The 12,818-nt window shown below is 40.5% G+C and overlaps 1 protein-coding gene across 1 annotated transcript in view; it reads left to right on the top strand.

The window, feature by feature from the left end:
- The first annotated feature begins 188 nt into the window (after positions 1 to 188).
- The window catches only part of ZNF654 (zinc finger protein 654), a 31,390-nt gene continuing 18,760 nt past the window's right edge, over positions 189 to 12,818 (top strand). Inside the window, exons 1-3 of the mRNA XM_005491413.4 lie at positions 189 to 376; positions 8,932 to 9,077; positions 11,993 to 12,074. Of these exons, the coding sequence (XP_005491470.3) occupies positions 245 to 376; positions 8,932 to 9,077; positions 11,993 to 12,074 (360 nt within the window). The 5' untranslated portion in view covers positions 189 to 244. The remainder of the gene's footprint in view (positions 377 to 8,931; positions 9,078 to 11,992; positions 12,075 to 12,818) is intronic.

Genomic DNA, 12,818 nt, shown 5'->3' with positions numbered 1-12,818 from the left:
GGATGCAGCCAGTGGAAAGGCGGAACTGAAGTAACGACGAGACTTTTCCACCAATCGCAGTGCGCTTCTGTAAAAGGGGCGGACCCAGAGGTAAGCTGCGCGTTGATTGGCAGGTAAGGCAGACCAATGGGAGTGCGGCACGGCGGGGGCGTGGCCGGACGCCTGGCGGCGCGGCGGGGGCGGCTCTTCCGGCGCGGCGGGGCGGGGCGGGGGCGCTCGGTACGCGCGGGGCGGCGGGGCCGCCATGGCGGAAGACGAGAGCGACCAGGAGTCGGAGCGGCTCAGCGAGGAGCTGGAGGCGCTGGCGGCGCCGGGGCTCCTGGCTGGGCTGCCCGCTCTGCTCCGCAGCCAGTACTACTGCCGCCGCTTCTGCCAGGTGAGCGCCGCGGCGCGGGGGCAGCGCCGGGTCAGCGGGGAGGGAGCCGGGCCGGGCCCTCGCGCTGCCGGGCCGAGGAGCGGGTGCGGGGCGCGGCCCGGGGGAGCGGGGCCGGGCGGGCAGGGAGGCTCCCGGGGAGCACGGAGGGAAGGCGAGGCGGGTCCCGGGGCGGGAGCGGGCGGGGAGAGCCGGGGGCGGCTGCGGGGACACGCGTGGTGCTGCCGGTGCTGCGGGCAGGACGCTCCCGGTGGCCTCGCCTGCGTGGCCGAGAGGCGACATGGGCCTCGGGAACAGTTCTCGTCTCGCTGACCGGATTAGACCAGGGTGTTCTGTGATTTTTTAGGGTTTTGTCCTTTGAAAAGCAGCGTTTTGTCAATGCGTGCCCGGGGTTCTTGTGCTCCTCGCAAGCCCCTTAGGGGTGCCTTGCGAAGTGACAAGCACCAACAGGTTGCTGCTCCCGGTTGCTTTCATCAGCAGGTGTGGATGGAGCGTTAGTTGCCTTTGGTGTACTCCAGCCACGCCACTTGCTGCTGCCCAAGACACAGCCCAGAGGTTATTTTACGCAGAACTGCTTCATTTTATCAACTTTTTGACTTATCTCACCTCTACAGTTGTCTTCTGCCTTCTACAAAAGTGTGATGCCATGGTGTCACTTTGTTCTTGTTTCGTTGTTCAGTGAAACACCCTGTTTGAAATATAATTCACTGTTATATGTGCTTACAATAATATCAGGGGGCATTCTGCTCACTTAAGTCCATGAGTTGCTTTTTGGGGCTGTTCATCCTTTCATATTTTCTTCTGTTTTATAATTTCTCAAGAATTGCAGAGCCAGTAAAAGGAGAAGCAAATGTTTTGGACGTCTGGCATTTTCTACAGCTGTGAGGAATGACAACCATATTTGATTATGTTGGCTGTTTGGAAAGACATTTACTTTTGCTCGACCCTGGGGGTTTTATCTTAATTTCTTCTCTCTGTGCTTACTCTATGTTGGATTCATTGTGTTGAGGAAGTCCAGACAAGGTGATAGCTTCATGTACTAATGCCAGTTCCAGGGCAAAGTATGAATTAGGAAACAGAAGAGGACAAGAGCAGAAGAATTATTTTCCTTTGGAAGATTTGTATCACAAGTGTTTTATGTGTTATATATCTCGTGTTGATTTATGCAGATTTTTGTGTGTAGGGAGATTGCCGAACTCTTTCCCCTACTTTGAGTTGATGAGCTCTCCAGAAAAGCAGTCAATGTTCTGAGTATGTAAAGGGCTCTGCTCCTTTTCTTTTAAACTTCCTTTTCAACATTGCTTAGTTTGAATAATCTTGATGAGAGTAAGTTAATATATTAACAGTTTGTCCCCAGGGTTTCTTTTCTTTTTGCTTGTTTTGTGTAAATTTGGCCTGGTGTGAACAGCAGTCATGTGCTCAAGGTAATCAGTGTTTTGTTTAAACATGCTTTTTAGTAATGGGGTTTTCTGCTGATTTAACTACATAAACACAAGATCCTAAGGGGTGTGATGGTGTGAAAAGCCTGTAGCTGTGTGACATTCATGGATTGACAACAAATGAAGTTGTATGTGCTCCACATGAGCTCATTTTTCCTCCTGGGATTGACACTGTGTAACTATACATGTAACATATGTTTGTACTTTTCTATCCAGATCTCCTAGAGGATGTGTTTGGCTGCTGTGCTGACTGAGCCTTCCCACCTCACTCCACTTTGCACTGCTAACACAGTTTTGCTTGTCTTTATACCCATTTGGCCCTTCTCAAGGTCCTGGTTTGCCTCCTGTGCCCCTGGTTTTGTGCCCTAAGTGGAACAGCAGTTGTAGAAATAGTTGCTTAGTGATGGTGCGGTGAGTTTGGACTCCCCAAAAGAAACATTGTTATTTTCAGAATAACAACCTATCAAAACACTTGGCTGTGCTTCAGACATAGTGCTGGAGCTTGCTGTCACCTGGAAATCATTTTGTTTAGATTGCTTGTAGTTAAGCTGATAAAGTCTGAGCATCTCACAGTTCACATCCTGAGAACTGCAGGATAAATGAGGCAAAGGGTATATAAAGCTTTTTTTAGTCTGTAGGTATGTTTTCTGTACACAAAGCATCCTATTTCTTTAAGAGAGTGGCTTAGAGCTTGAAATGCATTGCTGTGCACATCTTTTATCCTTAAGTGATGTTAGAAAGGTAAAAAACCTGCTGTAAACAGCCAGATTCAGTTCTCTGGAGGCCTGGAGTATTGTAACTCAACTTGTTTTGGTTTGATAAAGTGCCAGTTTAAAAAAGATGAGGTGTCAGGATTATGAGAGCATTTTCCATAAATTTATGGATCATGACAATTTAGTGATCCAAGATGCAGCTGGAACGTGGCATCTTGAAGCCCATTTGTAGTTTTGGGATCTGGGTCTTGTGGGTGTTTGTGGTCATAGAGAGTCATTGCAGTCTGGATCCTTCAAGGCAGAATGGAATAAAATGTTTTCTTGGAATGCTATTTGAGATTGATGACATGGGCAAAGCAGAAATCAAGCTTTTTGTGGCTGGAAGGGAAAAAAGGCAGTTGGAAGATGAGTCAAGTGCCCAGCTTATGCATCTCACCAGCTGTTTCTGTGTTACTTTCTCCAATTTGCTGATGTGGCTTTTCTTATTTGTGGAGTTCCAGGCCCACTTGGATGTTGGGAAAAGCAAATCTGCTGTTCCCAGCTTTGGCAGGCAACAGAACAACGCATCTGTAACTACTTTGTAAGTTAAAGACATTTGAAAGGTGGTACCTAGAAGAAACTCCCTCAGCCTAAGTGTTTGGAAGAGTTTCAGCTTGTGTTTGTATGCAGAATATGAATTTTTTTCAGGAGGTTTTTCAGGAACTGTAGCCATTGAGATGTTCCTGTGACACAGAAATCTAAGTGATGAAGGGCAGTAAAAACAGAATAGATGGGGACTTTTTTGGGATGAGGGTTAAGGGGAATACTTTTGGAATTAGATTGATGACTTTCCAATTTTGTATGGCTTAAAAACAAACTTGAATGGTGAGTTGGGAAATGGATGTAGCTTCCTTCATTACAATGGAAGTGGGTACAGTTTTATTAACTAGAAAAAGAAATTAGCTTCTTTTTTGAGATTTTCTAATAACTTTAATATGATAATATTACAAGTTGCTTGCAGCATTTCTCAGGGCTGCATAACTGGACTAGATGTTTGATGTTGTTGGTACTGCCTGGAATAAACACGAGGTGAGTTCATCTCAAGTAACAAGGTGATGCTGTGGGGGGTAAACACTCCTTGATCTCTTCTTCCTGTGGCATCAGCTTACAGCCTTCCAGCATGATCCCATTCCTGAAAGAAAGATTACCTCCTTTGCTTACATTAATTGGTGGAAAAACAATTCTTGGGCTTATAAAAAAAAGTTCAGTAAAATATAGTAACACACCAGAGAAGATAGTGTTTCCTGGGTTTATTTTAGCAGGTAAAAAAAGGCAGGGAGAGGTTTGTGACTCAGCTGTTGTTCATCTTGCTTTGTGGTGATGGAAGTAAAAAAATATACAACTTTAGATGTTTGTTCTTCTGACTTTGGGGTTCATGTTGTTTCACAGTTTTTGTGCCTAAATTTCGAAGTATTTGTTTTTGTCTCTTACCCTGGAGTTTGGATCAATAGTGGTTGTTGTTTTTATATTAAAAAAGAAAACCAAAACAAGGGCAAAGGAAACCTTCCCAAACCTTTAGGTTCTGCCAGACTTTTATTTTGGGCCTTTGGGATCCATAATTAATCGACATACACCATTTTAATGCTCAGCTACTGAAGTGTTGCTCACATGCATACTAGCAGTGAAAAGTGATTTCTTCAGCATCCTTGAAGCTTATGTCTCTGAAAAACACAATCTGTAATTTTGCACCACTTATTTGCTCATGTAGTAATTTGTGATTTTGTTGTTTTGGGGTTTTTGTACCTTCCTGAACAAGTACGCTTTTTCCTTGTTAATGGCTCAAATTTTAAGACTGCTGTTGTAAGTAATATTTTACTTTTTCATGTTTTTGGATGTTGCTATTGCTTGTTACATAAAAGCTTGAAAGGGCCTATCATACATTTCAGTAGCTAAATTTCAAAGAGTTCTGTAAGTACTGGAAACTATTTAAATTTAAAATTCACCATGTCGTGGCGTTTTTTACATGTGAGACTGGTGGAAACCAGTGTGTTCAGTTTAGTTGTTGGTAGTTTAGTATTGTGCTGCTTGAGTTCCTAATGAATTAATGTTCAAAAGGAAATCCACGTGGTTTTTAGTGCTGAGCTGAGTGTCCAGCAGTGTGAGGATTTACCGGTGTGTGCACAAGGGTGTCCTTGGCCTGGGTTCGGTGCTGTCACTCCTTCCCCTGACATTTGATGGGAAGGCTGATAAGGGTCTGTCATGCAAAGCTGGGCTTTGGTGGGTGAAGTGCACTTGGCTCCTCAGTCAGTCCGTGAGATTTCACAATAGGGGTTGATTTGCAAGCTCTTTATGTGAAGATTGACTCCTCCAGGCTTCTAGTTCTTCAGTGCTCTTGTCGTTAACATCGTAAAATCTTTTCTTATTCACATACTCAGGGTGATTCTCTTCAGCTTTTGTGCCTGCTGTCCTTTCAGCGTTACCCTGGGAAATGATCTCCCTGTTTTACAAGTAGGATTAAGGAGTTAGTCTTTTCCAAAAGAAACATTTGTACATTTGTGCAATACATTGTAGGCTTTTCCTGATCTTTGTAACATCTTTTGACTTCTCTGAAACTTTCTTCTTTGATACTTTCGAACTTTTAGGTATTGCTGCTTCTTCAGGTTTTAATGCCTTTTCAATAAGTATAGCTTTTGCATGGAAAGAAGCTTGTTATTTTTTCTTGGAAAAAACGTATCAGGATTATAACTTAGAAAGGAGTTGCAGGTTTTTATACCTAAAGGAAGGATCTCCAGTGAGTTATGCTTGAGTTTGATGCCCTTGCTACGTGGGCTTGTTCAAGTTAGAAAAGGCACGCGTGGTGCAGGAGCTAATACAAAACTGCAGAAATTTCGTCCTTTTGTTTAGATGGGGAAAAGTAATTGTACTTCTTCATTGATACACCTAATAAACTGAATTTTACTGGTTGCCTGTGGATGGGGATGTGAGCATCTTTGTGTTTACAAGATTGGCAGATCTCCCTTTCATATGTGAGCAAAACAATGCCTCTCATTAGTTGACTTTTTCATCTGGGGGGGTGAGGTGCTAATCAAAAGATAAGGAGGAATATTTCTACTTTTGAGTACGTGCTTTTACCTCTCAGCCATACATCACTGCTCCAATCAGTCCAAACTGCTTTTCTAGAATTAATGTATAGTTTTCACTGTTGTGCAAGTGACAGAATATAAACATACGTAACTTTTTTTTGTCTGGGCTAAATGTAATGGACATATGGGTAGCCGATCTTGGGAATTGTTCTTGCCTGAAGCAGGCTGAGGAGATGGATGAGATTTTGGTGATTAAGAGTAGGGAGAAAGCATTTAGCTGGAAGGGTAGTAACTTGTCTCATGGATGCATCATGCTGTTGCTGGGTGATGTGTTTTCTTTTGCCAGAGTGTGATTATGTTTGGTTACTTCTTATATAATATACACATGTGAATTTCAGTAAAGGCATTGCTTACATATTTTAGTATAAAGCCATTTTCAACTTGTATGTGTCAAGTAATATTTCATATTATCCTAAAATCATAAGGCTTTTCCTACTCTCTATTTTTATAGTAAAATCCTTATTTGTAAAGACATGGACAAAATGCTCTTCATCCACTGAGCAGGTTCAAAAGACAGTTAAAAAGCTGTGATGTTTCCAGGAAGAGTAAATGTAGTAGTACTCAAGTTCTAGAGCTGAACTTTGGTATCTGAGCTGCTCTGGTATTTCTGCTGATCAGGCAACTGTGGTGAGTGCTTTTAATTAAGGATTTTAATTTTCAGGAAACTTTGGTTTTTCTAAGCATGGCTTTTTTGGGTTTGTCCTCTCACGTGACAACCCTTACATATGTTTATTGTACTGAATGACAACCATTGCATTTGCCAAGAAGCTTTCTATGTCTGAAAACTATGAAGAGAAAAACTCACAGAATTGTTGTGGGTTTAATCCTGTGGTGACTTTACTGTTGAATCTCACAAGAACCTATGGGAGTAACTTTGCTTGAAATTCTAGTCATGATCAACTTTTAAAATTGGTGGGATTTTTAGTTTCTTTTTTGTTCTTGTATGGAGGAATAGGAAAAGCTGTAAAAAGAACTTCCAGCCTAGCACTGCATAAAACATTTGGGGTTTGTGTCCTGCGTATTTGCAAATCTAATTATTTGCAATGCTGTTTCTCAAGTCTTTGAAATACAGCCAAATAACGTTATATGTGCATATTTAATCACTTAAAATATATCTATAGAATTAAACAGTCATAACATAATTTTATATGTGCATATTTAATCACTTATATGTGTATGATTAATCAGTTAAAACATAAAATTCCAAGAAAAGCTGTTGTTTCACTGCTACAGTCCAGGTTTTTACTTAGTACCTTGTTATTTTTGGGGTTAGCTGTCTTAGCTGTGTGCTCGGAAGTTTTTGATGAGTCTGGTTTTGATTTTTTTAAGGGGACACATCTGAGTCTTGGATTTTCCTCCAAGTTGCTAAAACGTGTTAAAGGAGGGGAAGCAGTGTGTTGGTGTGGGGCAAGGATGGAGCTGAGTGGGGGATTTGGTGTCAGGAAGGTGCTTCAGCCTCCTTTTAGTGCCTTGATCTGCTCTGAATGAGAGAGGGAAAGCAAAAAGGCCCAGTCCCTTTATGGTTCTTGGCAATGCCAGGTACAGACAGACTGAGGGGTGATGCTTTAAGGAGATTAAAAATTGCGCTCAAACAGAGACTTTGAAAGCACCTGTTGCAGAAAGTCACATGAAAAAGGGTTGCTTCCCTTCTGGTTTTCTGTGTATTGAACAAGGCCGCTCTGTTTTGACAATGTTATGTTGTTTTTTTCTTGGTTGATTTCACTGTATTGAAATTGATGTGCCTGTTCAAAGTGTGCTGATAAACTTTTGCTTATGTTCTACTTTGCAGTCCTCGTTCAAAGTATGGTATCTTCAGTATTCAGTACAAAAGAAGAGCTTGGTTTCTATTACAGGAAAAGTTATTTCATGAGAACTTAGAAACAGACCTTGAAGTACACAGTATTCCCTGCCTCTCTTTCTGTATAGAATGTGTGTGAAGTGTTGTTTGGAATTTATTATTTTATACCTGGGTTAGCTTTTTGTCCACACACACTCCCCACACCCCATCTCTTCCCGATTGTTGCAAGTCTGCTGAGAATTGACCAGTTAGAGTTCTTTTTTTCCTGTGGCTGATGAATTCAGGGTTTCAGGTTATCTACATTCAGGAATAGTTGGCTATTCCTGTTTTTCCTGAGCAGTTTGGGATGGGGGGCTGTTTCTGTTTTGGTACATTTGAGCTGCAGACCAGGCCAAGGTGGTGTTGCTGCTGTGTTCCTTTGTCTGCTGGCTCTGGTGTTTGTGGGGCAGAGGAGCTGGTGCAGACTGGGACTGATGGCTTTTTTTGGGGAGAGGCTGTTCCCTGCCCAGCAATTCCTCACTGAGCTTACAGTGGGGTCAGATGAGTCCTGGAGGTGAAGGATGTACAGTAGGACACAAAATGTTGCTTTATTGCTTGAACTGATTTATGAATGTGTCTATACTGTGCCCATCAGGTGCAAGCATTGTGAACTATCCTGGTGGGAAGTGATGCTTTATTTCCACCTTTGTTTGACCTTTTGGAGGCTCACACTTTTAAAGGATGTTTTTTGTTTCTGTCTGCTTTGTTTTTCTAAGGCTTTTGTGGTTTTCTGTAAAAGGACTTGTCAAAAACTATTTCAGGGAACTCTTCATAGATCTGTGAGGCAGGACTATATTAAAAAATATTTAGTCTTCTTAAGAGGAAGAGTATTTATGTACAAGGCTGCTAGTTCTTCAGTTGACTTAGATATTTGCTGCATTAAGCTAACAGTTTTTCAAACAAATTACTAAAATAAGTTTGGAAAACTTCAAATCTACATACAAGTATGGGTCCATCTCAGCTGCTGTTGCCTTAGATCCATCCTAGGTCTAAATAAAGCTAAATTTACTCATTTGATCAGATAAGGAAGAGGGGCTGGAATGTTTGTTACTCTGCTGACATAAAGGCTGGAAGAGTGCAGGCTACTCCTTCCCCTCTTGGAAAGTTTTTAGATGAGAACGTCTGGATGTTGTTACAGACTCTCTAATTTGCATCCCCTTGCAAAATAAAAGCTTGTGTTTAAATACAGAGTGCAATATCTACTGTGGCACAGCATAAGAAGAAAGTATTTCCTGTGTTATCCTCTGAAAAGGGTAGCTGAAGGTCCCTTGTGATATTCCTTTCATGATCTAGGTCATAAACCAGAAACCAGCCGCATTTTGTAGGTTCCAAACTGCTCCTGAGGGAGAAGGTGGGAAGCTAAAGCAGGTGGAGTGTACATTGCTGCTTCTTTCTGCCCAAGGAGAATGTCTGGGATGATAATGTGCTTTTCCATGGTTCTGCCTAGGTTGTTGAAGACTATGCTGGGAGGTGGCAGGTGCCCCTGCCTCAGCTGCAGGTGCTGCAGACGGCGCTGTGCTGCTTCACGTCTGCCTGCGTGTCCTTCCCGGCCGAGTGTGAGCACGTGCAGTATGTGCTGAGTAGCCTTGCTTTGTGAGTACTTCTTCTTTTTTGTTATTCCTTCCTTTACCATGGCACAGTGAAAGGGTTTCAGATCCTCACAGCTCCCCAGAGGGGTTTTACAGGTGGTGTAGCTACACAGAACTGAAAATTGCTTATTAGAATTTATTTTTATCTTTTTTGTGTCCTTGCTAAATATTCAAGTTGGCTATGACGGTGTTTTGTCATAAGGGATGTCTGGCAAAATGAATAATCTTAAGAAATAAGTGATCATCATAACCTTATTTTGGAGTATTTGAAGACCAACCTTTGCCAGTAGTTAACTTGAAATAATTTGAAATTTTTACTTCTGTACATATAGCGATGTAATAAGCTAAGTACTTAAGATAAATGTCTTAAGAAAGAAGTCAATTACTTGGAAACTGTATGGATTTTTATGTTGGAGTCATCAAAATGCTTCTGGAAATTACTTGTCATGCAGTTAACTGACCCAAAGTCACATTCAGCTTCAAGAACTGCATGATGTTGTTTCATAAATTTTGCTGTTATTTCAATTTTCTTGATGCATTTGTTATTTTTCCACATGTAGACTGAAAGTGTCAGGGTAATAAGTACATAATGAAAAATAAATGCTGTCTTTAAATGTTGCTGAAGCTTCACTGTGGACATTTCCTGTTTTGTGTGTGTGAAACTGCTTGAGAGAGGACTATTTATGGCATCATAAGACGACAATTTTCAAAGTTACATGAAAACATAGTGACATCTGTTGCAGTGGGTTTTTTCACCAGCTTTAAGAAAAAAACCTACAGGCTTCAAACTACTTTTAAATAGCAAAACTTGGGAGGTAAAAAGCTGGAAATTCAGGTATTTTTTTGGATGGATACCTTCTGGATCATCAAGAAGTAAATTGCTCACTGAGTTCCTGTGACCCTTGTCTGTTTTGGTTTTTCAGTTTGGGTTTACTCCATGAGATTGGTTTCCATTCTAGGATGTCAGATTATTTATTCCTCTGCCTGGCTGGCACAGTTTTGCATGTGATATGATATAAAGGGATCCCAGGGCTTAGTAGCTGCAGTTACCTGGGCAACCTTCTTGAATCTCTTTTGAAAATTCAGTGTATATTAGGTCTTAGTTCTTGGAGAGCAAAACTCAGCCTGACTGTATTGTCATCCTTGAGTAAGATTTCCTTGGTAACCAGACAATAAACTGTTAACAGGAACAACTGGTTTATTTCCTATACTTAATAACCCTGCTATTCATATCAAATGAAGCAGCATCTGCATTAATACCAGGGGGTTTTATAATGGTGCCAAAGCAGTGATGTGATTGATGTAGATGGATATGAATGTGGATATGCAGTGCTGCAGACAGTTTTGAAATAAACCAAGTTGGAACTGACTGTAGTAATTTTAACTGGAGGCTGGCGATGAGGAAATAAAAATATTTTGATGGCTTCCTATATTGGCCTGTGAGTAAGTGCATTGATAAAGCAGAAAATTGAAGTTTACACTTGTTCCCTATTGATTTCCAGATTTTTTTTTTGCACGATGTTCCTCTTTTTAAGTCAGTCAAAACAAATTTAAATGCAAGCATGCATCACTTGCTCTAATTAGTTTTGTCTTATTATTTAAGTTCCAGTTTGGTTGCTTGCCAGATCATGATGTGACTCAGGGCTGACCTTTCCTGAGTCAAGTATGCTGCAAAATTTTGTTTAACATGAAATGAGCTCATGTTTTTTTCAGAACCACATACTTATTTGGGTAGGGATTGTTTTTTCATTGCATATTTGAATTGAGATTCACAGGCTTAGCCTTGAGAGAAATTCTGTCACTGAACATAATAAGTTTCTGTCTATTTCTCTAAGCCTGGTTTTGGCATAGTTAATCATTGGTTATAAAAAAAAAAACTTGTGCATAATCTATTGGAAATATAATTTTATGGTGCTTTTCCATTATTCCTATAGAAAACTGAATTTTGTCTGTGAGTATGAAGACTTATTTGAATGCACATGTTTAATGAAAATGTTACTGAGGAGAAAAAATGCCTTTAATTTGCACAGTGTTTTTGAAGTCCTGCCTGTTCCTCTGAGAATTGCTCAGTTCTTGTCTGCTGCCCTTGACTTTGTCAATCAGCAATTGCAGCTCATTAGTGCAGTGCCTGCCTGGTACTTTTTCCAACAGAAATGAAATTTCTCAGAATCTTCAGGCAGAACAGGAACAGTTGCACTGCAGATCCACGACTGCCAAGTTTCTGATTGAATTCTTTCAACTGCGTTATCTGGAAGGAGGCTTTTATAAACAAAAACCTGAATTGAAAGGAGGTTTGGAAAGCTGCTTTTTACCAACTTCTCTGATTCTGTAACAGGATTTAAAGGAACTAAAATGCTAGACCAGTATTTTAAGATGATACAAACCATGGAGACGACAAATCAGTTTGAGTTGAAGCAGCTTTGAAAGTATTAGTCCTTTCTTCACCCATTTCTGCCACCTCTTTTTGGGGTAACACTTCTGAATTCATTTTGCTGGACAAAGATCTGATCTGATTAAAAGCTTGGTGGTGGTAAAATTCAAGTTGTATGAATTTGAATGCCACACAGAAGGTGAACATAGTTTTGTTTGCATATCTGCACAAAAGCTGTCTTCTACTAAATAGTCTTCAAAAGCTTTTTTTTAAGATAAAATAATTAATACCTTTAAACCAACATCTTAATAGAGAGACTTCAGTTATGGCAAGACAGGCTGAAATGAAATAGTGTGTTTGTAGTAAGTGCCTGAAATCAGGAATTGTTGGCCACCAGAGATCTTTGAGTGACTCTACATGGCACAAGTCTAGAATTCACAGAATTCTTGGTTTTGGTTTGAGTGCTGCTAAAAGCAAGAGACTTAAGAGTAGTTTCATTTTTTGAATCCATGTTTTTAGTTTGACTTGTCACTACTTCTGTTTTTTAGGAGTTTTTTTGAATTGCTGCTCTTCTTTGGAAAGGATGAGTTCTATGAAGATCCTTTGAAAGATATTCTAGGTTCAATCCAGGTAGTGTTGCCTACTTTCTTATAAACTTCTAATATTATTTTAGTAGATGTAAAGATGGTTTTTGTGACTGTATGGCCTGGAGGAAATGTGCCATTATAGTGAAAGAAACTTCACTTGTTTATGTTTATTTAGAGCTTAATGTCATTCAGTTCATGACATGAAATCTCACATTTCCCCTCTGGTTTTAATCACTAAATTTGAAATTAAAGCTTCATCTCAATGAAGTCTTCAAGTCAGTATAAACATGGGTTGGTCTGTTCTTTGATAGATTGGAACTGAGTTTTGTATGTTTGTGTAAAACTGCATAAGTGACCTATTTAAGAACTTGTTTTGCCAGGTAAGTGTGGGGTTTGGTTTGTGTTGTCTTTTATTTTAATACCTGAATGGGTTTTTAGGGTTGTGCCACCATGAGAGGAAATTCTGTGGGGAAAGAAAGGATGAAAAGCTGGGTTTTGTCTCTATTAATACTGCTCGTGGAACTGCAGTTTGAGAAAAAACTCTTCCTTTGTTTTTATGTTGATACCTGTGTATTACTGCTTCTCCAAATTCATGTGCCAGCACTGTTTCTGCGTCAGTTGTGTAACCAAACTGGCAGTGAAAAGCAGGTAGTTGTATGTGGATGGAAGCCTCTGTTCTACTGCTTTTTTTGTTTAAATATTAGTTAACTCATTACTATAATTTTCTGTTGATTAATGGTGTTGTTGACACTTTTACAGCAAATAATGCGTGGGGATGAGAGGGAAC

Source organism: Zonotrichia albicollis, chromosome 2 (genome assembly GCF_047830755.1).
Source record: "Zonotrichia albicollis isolate bZonAlb1 chromosome 2, bZonAlb1.hap1, whole genome shotgun sequence".
Taxonomy (NCBI): Eukaryota; Metazoa; Chordata; class Aves; order Passeriformes; family Passerellidae; genus Zonotrichia; species Zonotrichia albicollis.
This window is presented reverse-complemented; position numbering and strand designations above follow the sequence as displayed.